Raw genomic sequence first — 19756 nt, 5'->3', positions numbered from 1 at the left:
AATATTTTTTTCTCTGTACCTGTATGCAGTGCAGCAGATCTGTATGGTAGTAGCGGTCATGGTGAGCATTGGCAGCAGCTAGCGTCAGCAAATAGTCATTCCTGGCATGTGTCGCCTTGGAGTTACAGTCACTTCTCTTAGCTTTCAACTGAAAAGAAAGAGAGGCAGACGATATTGCAATACTGCATTACAGTAACAGACTGGAGCTTTTAAGCTTTAAGTGCAGTACATGAGTCTCTTTTTATATCCTTGGCTCATTAGAGAAACAATATGAAACAATTACTTTTGTGTTTGTGTCGAGGTTTAAAAGAGTCTGATTAAGATTGAACCCTCTTACCTTTACACTTGCTTTCTGTAAACTAATTCTTGACTGAAAAAGACCCAGTTTAGATCTGAAAAAACAAAACACAGCATGCAAAGCAAAGTTAATCCTGACGACTAACGCATCAATTTAATGTGCCCTAAAATATGTTAAGTAATGTTTGATATTCTATTCAGTCATGGTCATGTATTTAATTAATCATTTAATAGCGACTAGGTAAGGTAGAAAAAATGGATCCAGTCACAACTCTCATCTCTATCCTCTGTTTCCAAGCAGTCATCATAAATGAAGCCTGAACAGTCTGGAGCTTAAAAGCAATAAATCTCAATCTGATGCAACCATCCTGAATTACATCAATAGCGACCTCAGACTTGCCTGATAAAAATGATGAAGCAAGCCTCTGTGCATGAATGTATGTATCTGTGCTCTGCTTTTATTGTTCCACTGTGCTTATGTGCATGAAAACAGTTTGTATTCCGTTATCCCTCACACACACATGGAAAACACATTATAGGATGGTGCAATAACGTTTGCCTATATTTGTGATGTGTCTACTTATGTTACCCCGCTTTATGTGCCAAGAGCTATTAAAACTTTCAAGTGTATACTGCCTCTGCATTCACACCAATTTCTTCCTGTGTGTGCCTATGTGCCTTGTGCCCGACAATGACTAATGTCTCACTATTTTTCTCTAATGAAATACACACACAGATACACACACATATAATGTCACAGAGGTAATGCAGTAATATCTGTGGCTCTGACTTTCTACTGACTGGTACAGAAGAGAAAAGGCTAAGTAATCGATGCAGGCACCAACTGGAACTGAGAATTCAGTGAAGTGAAAATGTCACCATAGCTACTACTACCTAGGGCTGAGAGGTAAACAACACTGATCAGCACTTGGTTAAACTTGGGTGCAAACTTGGGTGAGACTGCAAAGCTTTAAGATGTTGAATTCTGAGTGAATGCTGAAGACTCAGGTTCTCTACTACTGAGCTGGCTGTGTATTGAGAAAGCCTTTAAATCCTGTCATTTTATATAAAGGAAAAAACAGACACCTACGAAAAAATGCATGTCTAGCTCTACATTTGAAAGCTTTAGATAAAACATTTTATATCTGCCATAGCCCTTATCTGTCAAAATAAAAGAATAAAAAAAAAACAGAAACATGCATTTCAAATCTACAAAAATAACTTTGGTTCAGTTTATTGGTGGGATTCACAAACAACACCCAAGCTAAGATTCTCTACTTGTGCTATTTTGGTCACTTTTATAGCTGTTTTCTTTGTCTGATGCTCTCTCATAAACAACACTATATATATATATATATATATATATATATATATATATATATATATATATATAAACTGATGGCTTCTTTCAGCCTTAATGATAATGTTTCTCAATCTATCTCTCTTTAACACACATTCACACTTTGTGAGGTTACCCAACTTTGTTTTCTTGATGGTATTCTTTCTGACAATAGAGACCATCTGTTTAGTCATAGTATATTTATTTTTGCGTACATCCCTACTAACACACACACACAGCACTGTGGTGAACTTACTTGGCCTCTATGTCAGCTTTCTCTCGTACAGCGTGGGCGACCTGCTCACAGTCGTAGTACTTTTTCTTGGCTTTGGCCAACTCCTTCACAGACTCCTGAAGCTCTGCCTGAATGCCACTCAACTGATCTATGGTCTGTGAAGAGAAATTGGAAAACAAGCAAAGAAAGAGCAGACTGGAATGAGTCATGTCAGCTCACTGTGAGCACATTGAAAGACATTGCAAAGAGGGATGAAGAGCAAAGATTTCTTCAAAAAACTATGACTAACCCATGCCCAAACATCCACACACCTTTTTCAGTTGCTGTTCCTTGTAGAGTCTAACAGTCTTAGCGGGATCTGATACTTGACTCTTGTAGTTATCACACACGTTGAGCCTGGACTGGCTCACCTGCACTGTCCCTTCTAAGTAGGACCTCCACACAGCATATACATTCCTGGGCAGAGAGAAAAATAACACTGCTCAGTTGCTGTCACGCAAGTCATTGCATTTTGCTATAGAATGTTTTATTTCATACACCAGCATGTAGTTACTATTATGTGATTAAAAAAAACTATACCCACATACAATAGAAAGCAATAAACACCAATGGAAAAATGCAATTTTTTTTTGCTTAAAACTACAACTAGAGTCACTCCCTTCATCTCTGCCTTTCATAACAAGTTGGACCCAGAGGTTTTAAATTTCATTGAATCTTTTACCGTAAATTATGACTCATGATTGTGCTGTGGAGCATACTATGTTTTTTTTTCTTGAATTTTGGAGGAATCCAGCAGAGCAAAGATTTGCCTTTCATGTGACTGGTGCAGCTGTAGGTGTAAACAATTTGGAGAGAGTGCAAGAGCACAGCAGTAGTGATGAAAAATAGTTCTTTTTCTAACTTTCTGGAAAATGTGGTAGACTACAACCTACCTGTAGTCTGTTCTCTGGTCATCAGGGTTGATTCCAGGCCAGTCTCTCTTTAGGTACTGACTTGCTAACTTCTGCAGAGCCTGAAAGAGTACACGTTACATCTATGAGTGGGAACAGCTCTACAGTGCCTGATATGGCATTGTAAATCATTTGTGCCTCAAGCCTTCGGTAGAATTTTTATATTTCTATTTAAATTTTGCAGTTTAAATCTTGGCTTTTGTACCCAATAAACAATAATACTGCTATAAAATGGATCATCTCTGTGTCAGTAACAGCAAATCCTCAGTCAGCAGAAACCTGAGGGCACCAAGAAAGGCTAACCTACATCTTCTGGACTGTGTCACTGTGTCAGTATGCAACAATATGCAGACACCCTTCGCTTGTGTGCCTGTGTATCTGTGGTTGAGCGTGTGTAAGGGAAGGGGAGAGAGCAAATCCTCATTAATAAAACAGTTGTTAACAAACCAGAGCAACTACAACAATCTAATCAGGACAAACAGAGCTTAGGGACACACTGATACTCCATCCCCTCAAGCCACATTCTTCCTGTCATCTAATCCATCACTCCTCTATAAAGATCTGTGAGGTCATCTGGTCTCAGAACCGTCTTCAAACCTCATCTTTCTCCCAGTCATTAATTCTTTGCATGTGACTTTCTCCAACTTGTTTTCTACATCTCTAACATTACTATTCACACAGGTTTTATTCAACTTTCCACTCCTCTCTCTTTTTCTCACACATATTTTACTGAATCACCTTCTGTGTCTCTTTCATCTCACCCTTTCTACCATCTCCAGATGGTGAATGAGGACATCAGAAAAAAAACAAAAACAAATTACCTTTACAGTATTCCTGCCTAGGTGAACTGGCAACCAACTGAGCACATATTTTTTTATATCACAAAGGCCAGTACTATTTTGCACCATACTGTCAGAAATTCCAGAACACATGCACCTAAAAAAAATGTACAGCTCTTCTGTGATAATGCCTCAAAAAATATTTTCACTCTTTATACACTCATATACAGCAGAAAAATGTAAGAAATGAAACCATTTACATGTAAATTAATTTTATTCTAACAAATGTTTCTTCCTGTTTTCATTAAAGCTGTGCTGTATACATGTTTGTAAATTACTAAAAATATTAACAATAAAAATTTTAAATTATCACTTTGCAGACTACAGATATAACTGAGACAATACTTCACACAAGCACTTTTAACAGGTTCTCTCAGCTTGTGTTTAAAACTATTTGTATAATTAATAATGATGAATACTGGCAGATTAATATGGTGTCTCCTGAGGGTAAAACGCAGCTTACAGGAGGAAGAGGCAAATCATTCTAAGAGTATATATTACTTTTTGATACAGTGACCCATTGCCAGCCTCCTTCATGCAAGAGGTGTAAATGCCAGAAAAATACAAAAACAAGTTGAATCTGTGACACACACACATCTTATGGCACAAAAACTGCACTGTCCAATGCCTGAGGAAACACATTTGCTTAAAGACAACTTCTCTCTCTCTCTTGCTCTCTAGGGAAGGGTGGAGTGGGTGCGGATATTTTTGATGAAAAGCTGAGACTGTGTGTGTCTGCATGTTTGTTAGAAAGAGAAGGGAAAGTGTGTGTTGGTGTGTAGGGCTGGAGACACACCATATTAAAATTGCAATAGATGTGCCCCAGGATTTAATTGCCTTTCTGCTGTATAAACATGGATCATTTGAGTGTTGGTGTGTAAAATATGTGTGTGTGTGTGTGTGTGTGTGTGTGTGTGTGTGTGGGTCTGTGTGTGCTTCTGGTATTACTCACACTGTGGGAACCAAAAGCTGCTTACACACTCACACTGTAGGGACTCATGGTGACCAAATGCTGGTCCCCACCATGTAAATCATTGAATTTTATGGTGTTACCTTGGTGAATTAGGTTAAGGTTAGGGGAAGGATTAGGCAACTGCTGGTTATGGTTAAGGGCAAGTGTCTAGGAAATGAATGTAAGTCAATGTAAAGTCCCCCATGAGGAATGAAACACGTGTGTGTGTGAGTTTGTCAGGGTGGGCGGAGGGTTAAATGAGGACACTTACTGACAGTTAAGACACCCACTGACTGGAAGCTGGCAGGCTGACAGGAGAACTGATTTGATTTGACTTCCACACCACAATGCTCCCTACTGGGTTTCACCTCTCTTACAGGGGTTCATATTGTTGGTCATATCACAAACACATAAAACCTGCTGCTGCACAGGTGTTGTTAGCTACACTTTTATAAAAGTAAATGAAAATGCTCAGAATCCTGCAACACTTAAAATGGCATACTCAGACATAGCACAATGACACCAAATCTAAACTCTTGGATATGTTCCAGTTGAACATCTGTGATAAGCCCTCATTAGTGTCTGCTCAGTGTCTTCTTCAATCAGCTGACTGCAGTTATTCACTGGAGAAAAGGTTCACATTTTTCACCTCAATCTTAAAACAATGCCTACATGCTCATATGTACATTAAATTGGTTATTTTAGGAGTATGTTTCTTCCAAACTGGTGTCAGATGATCAAACGAATTCAGAAGTCCCCAACCCCAACAATGGATTCTGTATCTGACCATTTCTGACAATACAATGGTCACAGCCACTTCAAATCATGATTGACCAGCTGTATAGTACAAGGCAGGGTTTAAACTTCTCTCTCTAGATTTTATTTGATTCATCAATTCCTGTCAGTTTTCTTCAGTGAGTGAAACACTGTAAATGCTTCCTTGGTGTCTGTCTGAAAATGATGAAGAATATTGCCTCTCCACCCTCTCTATTACAGCTGACTTTCACCTTCCAGTGTGGTCATTTATAACAATTATAAACACTTCAATTATTGCTGCACTGGGCCCATTGTATTAACCAATTCTGATCAAAGATCACTCAACTCCAATTATTCTTCCTGATGATAATTTCTTCCCTCTGCATTGTACAGTTGGAACTGAGAGACAAGGGATGGTACAATAAAAAAAGTTTTAACTTTTTCAAGATGTGTGCTCGCATCCACCACTGGTATATGAATAGGAAGAGTTGGCTCATTGATAGTGGCACTAATTTATTCCAGGTACCATTAAATTACTGCATAACAATGTCCTCATCACTCCACTCAGATGTGATTTGGTGCTATTTTTCATTGTTTCCTGAGTCAGACTCTTCATGTATGTTATGAAACTCATTGCATTGCACTTTTTCACATTTAGTTTTTATCAATACAGCAACATTTGCACCTCAGTCAAGCATAAAAATGTTCAAGACTTCTTTTGGCACCATGGAATGTGGGAAATTATAAAAGGCATTTCCACTACTTTCTGACATTGTACAAGCAAAGCAAATAATTGTTCAATTAAGATAAATCATAAGTTGAATGCCATAATGTTGAATCTATATATAATGATCCATCCTACAGAACTATGGTGATGAGGGAAATCAAAAAGGATGAAATTAATAAAAACAATGTTTATTTATTTCCTTAATATTCCATAAGGAACATTTGTGTACATATGCAAATGTGGGTAAAAAGATAACCTAGCTTTTATTTATATCTTCACAAGCCAAAAGAAAAAGTAGTGAGAGTGATCATAGTAACCCTGTCAAACCAGACACTGACCACCTCCATTTCCTGGCTCCAGACATTTTTTTAACACCAGCACATAACTTAAAGCCTCTTAAATGACTCTATGGTGACAGGCCTGCTATCTGAGCAATAGTAATGACAGCTGAACTTGGCAGTGACACACACTGAGTGACTGATTTGTGACAGTTTCACTGAGGTGCTGTTCACTGAGGTATTTAGAGGATTTCTGATGGTCTTTCATTTTCCCTCACTGCCCCCTCTAGTTTCCCTCTTCCCTCTATTTCTATCTTCACCTTTTTTCCGGTTTTCCTCTCTCATCTACATTTTTCAACCTGTATGCCTCCTTCCTTTTGCTCTCTCCATCACCTTCACCTTTCTTATTATCTCATCCCTCTATCCTCCTTTGTAAGCTGTCATCACCTGACAACCACCTGATCAGCATGTTGCTATGACAACCCTTCTGCCCTTCCTGTGTGGTCAGGGTATGGTGGGACTGCTCCTTTTAATACACACACAGATACAGTAAAACAGTGGCTCTCCCACACATGCATCCTGTTTTTGTGACCAGAGTGGCACACAGGGTACCCAGACAGCAGGATATCCTGACCAGTGTGTGTTGCATGTGTGTCTGTGAGCAAGAGAGAGATGTGGGTGGGGTGGGGGAGGATGGATACAGAAAGGGTAAAAGGAAGCAGAAGAGTAGCTGAATTTTGTAAAAAAAAGTGTGCATATTGTATGCCAGCAATTATTTTCATAAGTGTAAAATAATATCTTTGAGTTAAAAATTACAGAATTGTATGGGAGACCCTACAATTATAGGTCAAAATGACTCTCACTGTTTCTCTAAATGGTGACTGTTTTTTTGAAATCTTGCTCGTTCATTCTCCACACCCAAAATTTTGTTCAGGCAGGTTCAAAGAAGAGCGACTAATATTTATAAAGATTTTTTTATTTATAAAGATACCAAGTAATTAAATAAAAGCAGAGAGCAAAACTGACAGTTAAGTACTGTCTGTTGCATTCAACATTGACAACTCTGGTTTTTCCATTCATTCACCACTTTTTTTCTCAAATTCACATCCTGCCAAACAACTCTGCAGTCGCCTTTATACTTCACCTTTCTGTTTATTCTCGCTCTTCCAGTCGCTTGTCTTCTGTCACTTTCACTCAGTTTCTATCTGCTGCCTGTCTCTCTTGCTTCAAGCCTTTGTGTGTCTTGCATTTTCCACCCCCTTACAATCTCAACTTCCTCCTAAATCAATATACTTGATTTTGTCTCCGTCTCTTCCTGTCTGCATGTCTCTGCCCTGCAGCTCTCTGTCTCATTCATATATGTGTGTCAGGTTATCTTTGACATCCACATTTTCAGAGCAAACTATGGTAAATGGAGAAAGAAAAAAGAATTACAATCGCAACAGAGAGGAATGACACCTTATGAAAAATGTATCATGTGTTTACGTGTGAGACAGAACAGGGAAAATTAACACTTTTCTCATTACCATTTCTCATGTTCTCAGACTTTACATTTATTAACACTGTCAAAATTTATGTAGATCAAATACAAAGGCCATATCATATACATTAGAGATAAATGCACAGAGAAAGGAGGTGGAATAGAAGTGGAGCAATTTTATTAGAATTACAAAGAAAATTTACATTTATATTTTCAGAGTTACTATAATGGGTAGACTATTTTAGTTTGTTTAATATTGAACCTGAAAAACAATTACTTATAGAGATCTCATACTGAAATACTGGATCTGGATCTTATACTGGAAAACACAAGTGCACTATGGCCACATAGAAGGACAGCAAACCACAGCAACAGTGTCACAGCAGGCTGGCATTTTGGGCAGTACTGATAAGTGTGACCCCAAGCTGAAACTATTCCAGTAATGTTGATCAAAGGGACAAATTGCTAACGCTTACATGCTAACAGGCGCCCCAATAACATGGAGCTTTTGAGTGACATCTGGTAATTGCTGCTGATTCATTCGCAGAGGGGACATCTGGTGTGCCACAGTGAGAGGACAAAGATTAAATGACAGCATCTTTAATTTCTGTTTTCACTTTATGTCCTCTGATCTTTTTCTCAAAACCTTTCTCGGTTTTGTTAAATGTTCTTTTTTTTTTCTTGCCCTGCCTCTCTCTTCTTGCTTGCACCCTCCTTCCATCTCCCTTTTTCCTCTCACTTTCTCTCTGTCACTATATTGGGCAAGCCTATTGGCTGGATTTCTGTCCCTGTCGCCAATAGGGGGCGAATGAGTGAGCAGAGTTTCCTCAAGTAACCGCCAACAGTCGATTACCTGGCTGTCTACACTAGAGAGAAAAGAAGCAAGGGCAGAACTGCCACAATGCTATGCTACCGTGAAAAAGAGAATGAGGGGCAGAGGAATTAATTTGCTTATCATATAATGAAACAAAATCTATTTCCCATTCATTATGCACCTATTAAACAAACCAATGTACTCTGACATTCCCACACATTAATACACACAAATAGATGCACACACCTATAATTAGGAGGGAATCCATTGTCCCGCTGAGAGGGGGGTTGTTGCTAGGCAACCTCTATTTCTAAGGTGAACAAGACAGTGGTAAGGGATAATGGTGAGAGACTGACAGAAAGCGAGTCACAGTGTGGAAGAGGGGGGAAATAATGAGTGCCTGAAACCAGAGGGGTTGACCATGGGAAACCCACGCTTAAACATTAAAAACAAAAGCAAATATATATGCACATTCACATACACACACATAAACATGCACCTTTTCCATCCTTTCCCCCTTCCAATCTTCACTCTGTCTGTCTGATCTTCTCATGTCTCTACAGTGAGTATATTTGGGCTACAAAATAAGGATTATTTATGTGGACAGCCATATAGGGAGAAAATTTGTATGTTAATATTCAGTTATGTGCTGGATGCATAATATATTTGAATGTTTTTCATTACGTTATAGGAGCATTTTGACGCTGAGACCGTTCACAGTGTCTGTATGAATGTGTGAATGTGCATGTGAAGGGGGCTTAAGCTGTGCAGTAAAAAATACGATAGACATCAGACATCATCTTTTACATTGTTGGCAGTGAGCACTGCATGGTTTCTACTTATACACCACTCTTATGCTTAGTAAAAGGAGTATGCTGATGCAGCCTTCTACTGGGAAATGTATTTTTGATTTGGTTGGTCCTGACAAATCAGAGCAATACTACAAAGTGGCTGTCTTATGAATGAAAATAATTTCATTGTATTATTGCTCATCATGTTAAAAAATATAAACACTTGGAAATATCTATCGATCGGCCGAGCCGATTAATCAGCCGTTTTTTTTACACATTTTAATTAATCGGCATCAGCTCATTTCACTGCACATTATAGGCAGGCACATCTGCAACCAGCTAAGCTGATGTTCCCATCTGCTGAAAAGCGTCCAAAAATGGTAAGAAAGTACTTATCTTTCGTTTTTAATTTACCTTTATACATTTCATTGGTTAAATATGAAGCTACTTTTGGAGAGCGATTGCGAATAAATTTTTGGATCTGTATTGTTAGCGAGCTGTAGGCTGTAAGCACGGGTACCAAAACATGCTAACAAGCCCAGCAGCTAAATTGTTATAGCAGCATGCGTTGTATGGATAAACTCATATGTTATTCATATGGGTGCATTTGTACCGGAGAGTTTCTCTCCCTCTGCGTGAGAGACGGAGCAACGCACACACTGTAGCCGTGCCCTGTTTGCATTTTACACACACGGCTTCAGCTAATGATGGCAGGAGAAAACCATTTGTTTCAAACGCGTAATTACATTGTAGCGTATTAGAATTGACGCTGACCATGCTTATTGTGTGCAACAAATCTGAAAGTAGAAACCCATGCAATTCAGACGAATATTCTTGCTAAAACACGCAGGATAACTTTCCTCAATAAATGTGTCTGTGCGTCCGACACACACAGGAAAGAGATGAAGGGGGAAAATTAAAATCGGACAAAAGAATCGGCATCATATATCGGCCATCGGCTGCCCTGTTTTCTATCGGCATCGGCCAGAGAAAACCCATATCGGTCGACCTCTAGTCTGAGTACTGATGATATAGCTGATGATACAGCCCTTGAACTGTTTCATCAACTTAAACGTCATTCAATTTCATCACTGTAAAGAGCAAAATATATAGAGTGTCATTTTAGAAAGAGCATACAAAGGCAATGTTTTCTTTGATGTAAAACCAATCACAGTTGTAAAGTGGGCTTTGACTTACAATTATTTTCATTGAATCACCTGCCTATTTTCTTCTATTGTTATTTTGTGGATCATTTAAGTTCTAAGTTATTACCCTTATTAGTCCCACAATGGAGAAATTCCATTACCACCCAAAGTGCACACACACAGCAGTAAACACACACCCGGAGCAGTGGGCAGCCAGTGCTGTGGCGCATAACGAGCAGTAGGGGGTCCAGTGCCTTGCTCAATCGTGGTATTGAAGGTGGACAGGGCGCTGGCTATTCACTCCGTCCCACTGACAATTCCTGCCGGACCTGAGACTCAAAGCTGCAATTTTCAGGTTACAAGTCCGATTCCCTCTCCATTAGGCCACGACTGGTATATAAAATACCAATTAAGATCTGCCCAAGAGCATAATGTTTTGAGTCGAAACTGTAACTTTTAAGCTCTCAAAAAAAGAGAAAAAAAGACTAGCTGTATGAACCAATGTGGACACCTGACCTTTTGTTGGGTTTGGAGTGGAGGTTCTCAAATTGAGGCATAAATCCTGCCTGTTAAAGATGACTATCCTGGCTACTCAAAACATTTAGAGCTGCTTGTTAGATAGAAATGCTAGCAGCAAAAGCAGAAAGCAATGAAACATTATTTATTGCTCTGGCTATAGGATTTACTTACATACATAAAGGTTTGCTATCTCTAAATTGCAAAATTCATAATTCCTATGCAGTATTTCATAATTCTTAAAACAGGAAGAAAGAATGTTTGAAAAAGGAGAGGTGGAGAAATACAAACATCTGTTCATAGGGAACTGAAACCTGAAACCAAATGTGACCTACACAACTGTGTTCATTTTTATTCATTTGAAAAATACAAAATACAAAAGGTCTAATTGTAGAGAGCTCCTGCAAATACAGTTCTTACTTCCTATCAGAATTTCATTTTAAGTTGAACAAACATATTTCCGCATTTTGATCAACTGAATGCAGCTGTATGCATTTATGTACTGTTCTTTAAATTAACCCATACAGATTTTATCCATTACAACTGTTACATCCATCCATTATCTATACCCACTTATTCCTAACCAGGGTCACAGGGATCTGCTGGAGCCTCTCCCAGCTCACTTTGGCTGAAAGGCAGGGGTACACCCTGGACAGGTCACGAGTCCATCACAGGGCCACATATAGACACACAGAAACAAACAACCTCACACACAAACTTACACCCTGATGACCTGTCCAGGGTCTACTTTCACCTAAAGAGAGCTGGGATAGGCTCCAGCAGGTCCCCATGACCCTAAATAGGAATATGCAGGTATAGACAATGAATGAATGAAATTGTCCATTCCACCAATAATTAATGTACAGCATCGAATCACAAACTGACTTCCAATAAAGGGGTGTATCAAACCTGCAACAGACCTCCGATGGAGAACCGAGAAGCAAGTAAGATTCAGCCTATGCCACACTATTCACAATACATATCCTACTCACTTAATAACCTCAACACCCACTGTTGTTTACAACATGATAGGAGATTGCCAAGAACACAAATGAACACTTGCAGACACATGGTATAAAGTGCATAACAAATCTAAGTCTATAAAAATCATATTACAAAGGAAAATAAATCCTTTATGTGAAGAATAAGTTATTCAACAAAACTAATACTTTTCACTTACGAAGACCTGCACTGCACTGTAATTAGTTTAGAAATTTAGTCCATCTATAAAAAAAGGAGGACTAACAGAAAATCAGATCATAATTTTACCTTCCACCACAAAAGCACTGACATTTGCACAGCCATTCAGTTTGACATAAATAAGTGGCCCAGTGCAACATGAAGGGAAATTTGCCGGTGCTTTTGCCAACTAAGCCTCATGCAGATACTTTTACAAGAATCACCCTTCAGGTTCAGGTAACCCAAAAACAGGATTTCAGAAAAGCGATTAACTGAACAGAATCACCACACACTGACTGCCTTTAGGTCAGAAATCACAAAATAAACAAAAGTAGGATAAGAGCACAGCGTGTCAGGCTGTTGTCTGTGAATAACATGCATCCGAGTTTAAGTTTTACCAACAGTAATAAGTGTTTATAGTAATACAGAATTTCTACACCTTTTTATTAGGTTTGAAATATAGTATACACAAATGTCTATAATTCTCCTGGGGCAGACCCCAGTGCTCCTGAAAAAAGAAAAAAAAAATTGAAACAAAAAACATTCAAAGGCCAGAGAGATGTGAAAAAATTCAACAAAGAATACAATCCAATGTATGTAAAATGTATGTAAAAGTGAGCACTTATGCCTGTTCACCTTGCCCTCATTCAGGTTTCTGATTTTAACTGGCAACTCTCAATTAGTGTTGTAAACAAGAAGCTAAACAATGACTAACAGCAGAGGTCCACCCATTCTTACCTGTGCATAGTCCCTCTCCAGCTGTCCCTTCTTCAGACTGTAGCTCCTACAAAGACAGAGGCAGGGTTAGATATTTGTTTGAGTGTCTGCAGGAGGTGAATAGGAGAGCATACATAGGGCAGTCCAAATAGCAAATTTTATGTTGCATCACAATATGATTAAGGTCGATCTTGGTGATAAGGCCATTTTTATTCAATATGGACAGGTCCTCCAGCCAATCACGCAGCAGAAATATGACTGAGCAGCGAGGCACAAGTTTAGCATGTATTTACGGTTACTACCCACTTGCAATGTAACTTTGCTATAACAACTCATTCCGTCCACATTTTGACAGAAAACACCAACAGCCAATGATAATAAAAACAGTGCTGCGCTGAACCAATCATGTGGCAGGAAGAGTGTTACAGAACATCAGTTAGGTTGATGCACACAGCACAGAGCATGGAGGAGAGCCGGCAGCAGCTTGCATGCTAATGTTTGGGCTGCTGTCTGAGTCTAAGCCAGTACGTCAGGAGTGGGGGCCTGATTAAAGAGAAGATGAACAGAACAGAAAATGTTGACAACAACTTGACAAGTGTTGCCATTAATGATGAAAACACCCAACCAGAAACAGCCCAGGGCTCAAAAGACAAGAGCATTGTTGAGAGCAAGGGTCTGAGGACTTTAGTAGTGTGGAGGTATTTTGGATATTTAAAGTCTGGCAAAAAGCAGAGCAGATTTGACTGTTCAGAATAAAGATTTTAGTTTATTATATATAACTATTTTATTTCATTGAAATACAGTTGTATAATGTACTGTTTGCCATGTGTAATTTTTAGAAGAAAATAAATTATATTTAAATCGAAATTACCCTCATATCTTTACATGTCACTTAGGAGTAAAAGGAACCCTTATGCTTGACTAAAATAGTGCTTTGATTTATATTGTGATATATATCTATATTGACTGATATGAAAAAAATTATTGTGATAAGATTTTTTCAGTATGACCCTATCTATACGTCTTAAAGACATACAAATGAATATATAATAATAAAAACAATACAATTAATTGTTTCTGTAGAATAATGAAAAAAAGCCATATTGAATATGACAATCCCAATAATGATTAATTTAACCTCTGTACAATCATGTTCAGTCTGTCTATTAGAAATGTTCAGTCTGTCTATTAGAAATAAACTGACATTATGCAATAAAGAAATTAGTCTTTCTTTTGCCTTTCCAAAAAAAACTCCTACAAACATTCTATTCATCTTCTCAGCATCACACAACTTTCTGGAAGCAGAGACAGCGGAAGCGCTTATCACGGCCGAGGAATGTGAAGAATGAAAAAGATAATATTACGTATATGATTACACAGTCGGATAAATACTGGGCATGTCTGCTGAATGAACAAAGGCGCATGCAGATAGGAGATGACATCACCCAACAAACAAACATTTTACCTGTATATTTTGACATAAATTAGGCACAGCTATTTGAATATGATACTTGTTACTCAGATATGTATATGATATGAAAATTGAGGCAATTTTATTTTAATTTTCAATCTCTTTACAAATGTGCGGATTCTTTCTGATGCTGATTGCGTGTGCTTTTGCGTGACAAGCTATGTTGATGTGTTTCTCGTCTTTGCATTCTGTCTCTTGTAAAAGGGATATGGTTAAAAGGCACTTTAACCAACTAAGCCACAGTTCCTAGCACCAGAGATTAGGGTTAGGGACCAGGGTTATCCTTCAGGTGGCCAAACCAGAAGGTTTTCCAGTTTCATCAAGCTGATATACATATATTGCAATGAAAAACCATGGAGTGAGCACTTATAGAGAATTGAAGAAATGAAGAAAACATGAATAAGATCTTTAAGTCACAGGTTTTCTGTCTTATGAGGATATGCTGTTTCTTGGTTTTTAAAACCCGTTTGAAAATAGGGCCAAGCCGTCTGTTCAGCTATATTTAATCACAACATAAGACATCATAGAAAGCAGGAGGATACTAGGTTGAGGTTTTAGCCTTTCAAAGCTCAGGCTATTTAGACCAAATAATGACTTGTTTTGGACCACATATGGAGAAGAAGAAGAGATCATCAAACCATTTGCTCTTGCTCTGGTTTTACAATGTGAACAGAGCCCTTTACGAAAATGATGGGAATTAGATGGGAGGGAGTCGTTTTCACATGTAAATAGTGTGGACGTGGTTTTAGAAACAACCTAATCATTAGCCTTGTTGCCTTGTTGTTTATTCATATGTAGATGCTCAGCAACCCTCTTAGGAGCTTCCATTTCAATCACTTGTTCAGGGCTTGTTAAGAAAGCTTGGAAACAATAAATAGAAGACATACCCATAGCAGGCAAATGTAAGAGGCTAAACTGGGAGATATAAAAACATGATGGAGACTAGGAATGCCTGTTTTGAATAATTACTATATTATCAGTACCAAGAAAATTGATTTGGACAACAGAATTATAATTGCACCAATGAAATTTTATGTAATGCAAGAATTTATTTTGACTCCAAGCATAAAAAACTGGTTCTCACCCTAATCCAAAATATTTGCTGCAACATAACAGCACAGAATAGGGCTTCATTAACTGGGATTTTAAACTCACTCAATTTAATAAATCTAACACAACATCCCTTCTGTATGTTTTAAAAAGACAGTGGCTGTAGGCCTTCTGCTAAGTCCATGATAAATCACCTAGTAAAGCAAAATACAATATATGTAGCTTAAGGGCATAGGTTGCGTGTATAAAACAATAAACTACACATGTAATACTAAAATACAAAATTTTATTTTAACTTCAACTCACTAAACAAGTCCTGTTTAAAATAAAACTCCATTCAACTGAAGGAAACTTAAAGAGCTACAATCAGATGAACAACATGGAAGGAAAACAGTAGGGGAAGACACAGAAAGGGACACAACACTTACTGTAAGACAACATAATTACTGCCAATTCTCTCTGTGCTAATTACAGCCCAAACAAACAGGGTTGTGTTTCTTGTCAAACATTTTCCAAGGCATCATTTTGTGTTAAACCTGCTGTGTCCTGTCTGTTTTTTTAAACAGCGTCTGCTATTAAGAGACACGACAAATCTTGACTGAATCTGTCTTTTAAATTCTGCACAGAGAAAGAGACACATTCAAAATTGTATTGTCTCAGTGATCTCCAGTGAGAGGCTAGAAAACATGTTTAGTGTTAACTCCAGCCCCCAACATGTCAGCGGAAACACGACACACCAGTCCCTGACCACAGATGCTTCCACCCCCTGCCTTTCAGCGCAGTAGAGCTCACTCTCAGGCACAGCTTAAGGCCTTATTGGTGCAGTTGGCAGCGTGTCAGTCTCATAATCTGAAGGTTGTGAGTTCGAGCCTCATATGGGGCATTTTGTTTGAAGTTCAACTGCAGGCCAACTTTGCAAATAGTATTGCTTCACACAACAGCAAAAACAACACATTGATAAGAGATTCAACATAAGGCAACTGCTATGTGTTCATATCTAGCATTTGTCACTATTAAATACTGCTGATACATGAGCCTCAAAGTAAATCTAAATATCGATTAAACTAGGAAATACATTTAGTGAATCAATTCCGAGATCTGAAATAGTTATAATGACAGACATACTGTACACAGGAGTGATTCTGTGTGATCATGTTTATGTAATCAATCACATAAAAATGAGTCACTGTTAGTTTGTAACATAACATTAGATCGCAGATGTTTATATGCTGAAACTGTCTCTGGGCATTAAAGTGCCGTTTCTGCTTGCTCTGGAACAGATGTGTGTGCTCAGTTCCACACTAAACTATATGACAATGACAGGTGTTTTTATTCTTTCTGTCAGTATCAACATGTTGCAGTACAAAGCCCTGACAAACACAACTCTGTCATTGTATTCAAATGTTTCATTGGTTAAATATCATTGACAATTAATATTCATTTAACTTGTAATCAATCAATCAAACAAAAAAATGACATGCATACAGCTAGTAAGACAAAGAGCTTTATGGACCATCTAAGACTAGTTGTCTGAATAAATGGAAAAATATTGGGAGTGTTGATTGTTGCTCTAAAAATAGATCTATTAAACTTACAGCATTGCTGCCAAGTTGTAAATATTCTGTGTTACTGAGTTGTACTGAGTCTATTCTCAACTGAAGGATAAATAAAGGTCATATATTGAGGTTACAAATCATGTTACATAAAGAGAACTATACTTATACCTACATGCTGCATGAAACAGAGGAGTAATACTTATCTAAAAAGCCACTCTACAGTAAATTCAGGATGACACCTGAGAAAAACACTTTGCCTGCCCGGGGAAAAGGCACAGGGACCACTTCTATGCACTTAGGCCCACAACACTGTCATTGTACATACAATTTTTTTTAGGCAACATTTAAGGCAACTTAACATTTAAGTTTATCTGTAGGATTACAAAGCACATCAAGAGGGTACAGATTAGGGCCTAATCATCTTTGGTCAAAAACATGGATACACAATGCAACCATGATACACATGAACATGTAGCTAAAAGCAATTGTTGCAGTAACTCTTTTTTTTTTTTTTTTTTTGGACCAATAAAAACCAAAGGCTTCTTCTTTCTTTGACACAAGAATTGGATTGAAAAACCCACTGCTAGAATTCAAGCACAGGATGGCCTGCACATTAGGATTAACCAACAAAGCTAATGTTTTCAGCAGTTTTAACAAAGTAGTTGTATTTGCCTATCTTAACCATAACTGAAGAAACAGCTAGTTCCTCACACACTGAAAAAGGCACTGAAAGATCTGCTGTACTACCTGAAATATAGTCTAAAGGAATTAAGGTAACACAATGCTTTCAAACAAAGCACAATAATGAATGTTTATTGATTACATTTAAAGAATTCAACGAAGTTCATTTTCTCCATTTGCATGGCATCATTAGACAAAACATACCTCAACAGTGATCACAAATCACCACTTTTGAGTGAAATCCCACAAATGTTTCATGCTGCCTCAAAACACAAATGGTATAAAAGTAATTTAACACACTCATACAAGAGTGTGAAAGGCACTACTGGGATTTGAACCCAGCACCTCTGGTCTACTAAACAGACACTTTAACCAACTAAGTGACAACACCTACAGTGATATTGGGGGAAAACCACAGAGAAAACAGCATTTTCTTGGGAAACCTGACTGACTTCCAGCTGAGGAAATCTTTAGGACTTCATCTGAATTGCAGAGTATGACAAATAACTTGTAACTAAAAAAAATAAACTGGGCTGTGACTCTCCAGACACATGCTGACAAACACACCTCCTCAATGGGATGTTTGGACATGTTTAGGCTTTTTAAGCTGCCATGGTGACACTGTGGCAGACACCATATATGTAAACATGGAAACCCAATTACCAGCTAGAGAAAGATCACAACAACCATGCATCCTTGCCTTACACAGTGGTAATCTTAAGCAAGTATCAATATACTAGTATCTAGCAATACTATTTTGACTTGTTTTGCAGTAGTACGGTGGCAGCGATATTTAACCCCTAACACACTATGTCCTTAATTTGGAAGAATGTACATGCTAACATGATTACAAAAAAAAAAAGGCACTGCTGGGATTTGAACCCAGGATCTCCTGTTTACTAGACAGGCGCTTTAACCAACTAAGCCACAGCGCCTACTGGATGGGGAGCTGTTAGCAATGGTCATGTGATTCAAATGCTGCAACAGAGGAAAATACACACTAAAATTAAGTAACACACTGTCTTTGGACATGATTAGGCTTTCTGAGGCTGCCATGGTGACACTGTGGCAGAAATATGGGCAGCCAACTACCAACTAGAGGAATATCACACCAACTATGCCTCTGTAGTCCTTGCTTTCCTCAGTCTCTTCATTAGGTCTGCCCAAAGTCAATTTCTTTAGAGTTCCTTTAAACCTCTCCATAACCTCCCTCCACCTGTGGATTTGTATGTTCCTTCGCTACTCTTATCCCTTTCTCTTCAGCTTTCTACACTCTGCTTTCTTGCTAACTTACTACACTGCTCCTTCTCTCCTCATCCTTTCTCTACGCATTCACTTTGTCTAATGTGTTTGTGTGTGCACAGTGCAGGAGTCAATAAAGTAATGTCAACATCAGCTGTATGTGAGGAAAAGAGAGAGAAGGAAAATGCCTAGACATTCAGATGAGTGTGCATCTGACAGGAAATACTTAAGTGCTCAAGAGTGGGCACAAAGTGTATGCATGGGGGTGTGTGTGTGTGTGTGTGCTTATGAATGGTGAGGGCAAAAGCACACAATGGGTTGAAAGGCTGAAAGAGTTAATGATGAAACGGGAGAACAACTGAGAACAGTGATTTACAGGACACAGGCTGAGATCAGTTACAACAGCATAAAAGCAACATGAGTTACAGAACGAGACAGCAGCAGAGGAGGGTGGTCGTGTTTTAACACTGCGTGATCAACACAAGACATAACACAGCCGTTTCACTGCAGTTTACACACTCCAGGATTGAGCAGGCACTTGGACAGAAACACTCACATATATTTCATTTTAGGATACATTACAAATGGTAAGTTAAGAACAACAAAATTAACTGAATGTTGTAATAAAATCAAAGTTTCCACTACTGTAAGATTAACTCTTGAAGATGACATGCTAATGTTGAAAGTAGTACATTTATGCAAACCCATCAAACTAGTACTCCTCCCACACAAACTTGCTAA

The 19756-nt window shown here is 38.3% G+C and overlaps 1 protein-coding gene and 2 non-coding genes across 4 annotated transcripts in view; 1 reads left to right on the top strand and 2 right to left on the bottom strand.

The window, feature by feature from the left end:
- fchsd2 (FCH and double SH3 domains 2) overlaps positions 1-19756 on the bottom strand; it is a 53176-nt gene that overhangs the window by 24088 nt on the left and 9332 nt on the right. For both annotated transcript variants that reach the window (XM_026321054.1, XM_026321060.1), the window contains exons 3-8: positions 13037-13082; positions 2804-2883; positions 2183-2327; positions 1893-2026; positions 338-392; positions 20-148 (exon numbers count right to left, since the gene is read on the bottom strand). In XM_026321054.1, coding sequence (XP_026176839.1) covers positions 20-148; positions 338-392; positions 1893-2026; positions 2183-2327; positions 2804-2883; positions 13037-13082 — 589 coding nt within the window. The remainder of the gene's footprint in view (positions 1-19; positions 149-337; positions 393-1892; positions 2027-2182; positions 2328-2803; positions 2884-13036; positions 13083-19756) is intronic.
- On the top strand, positions 16347-16419 carry trnam-cau (transfer RNA methionine (anticodon CAU)). The gene has a single exon. It is a non-coding gene; the product is annotated as a tRNA-Met (tRNA).
- trnat-agu (transfer RNA threonine (anticodon AGU)) lies at positions 18635-18708 on the bottom strand. Its single transcript has one exon. It is a non-coding gene; the product is annotated as a tRNA-Thr (tRNA).

This window comes from Mastacembelus armatus, chromosome 13 (assembly GCF_900324485.2).
Source record: "Mastacembelus armatus chromosome 13, fMasArm1.2, whole genome shotgun sequence".
Classification (NCBI taxonomy): domain Eukaryota; kingdom Metazoa; phylum Chordata; class Actinopteri; order Synbranchiformes; family Mastacembelidae; genus Mastacembelus; species Mastacembelus armatus.
Note: the sequence above shows the minus strand (reverse complement) of the source record. Positions and strands in the feature narration are given on the sequence as shown.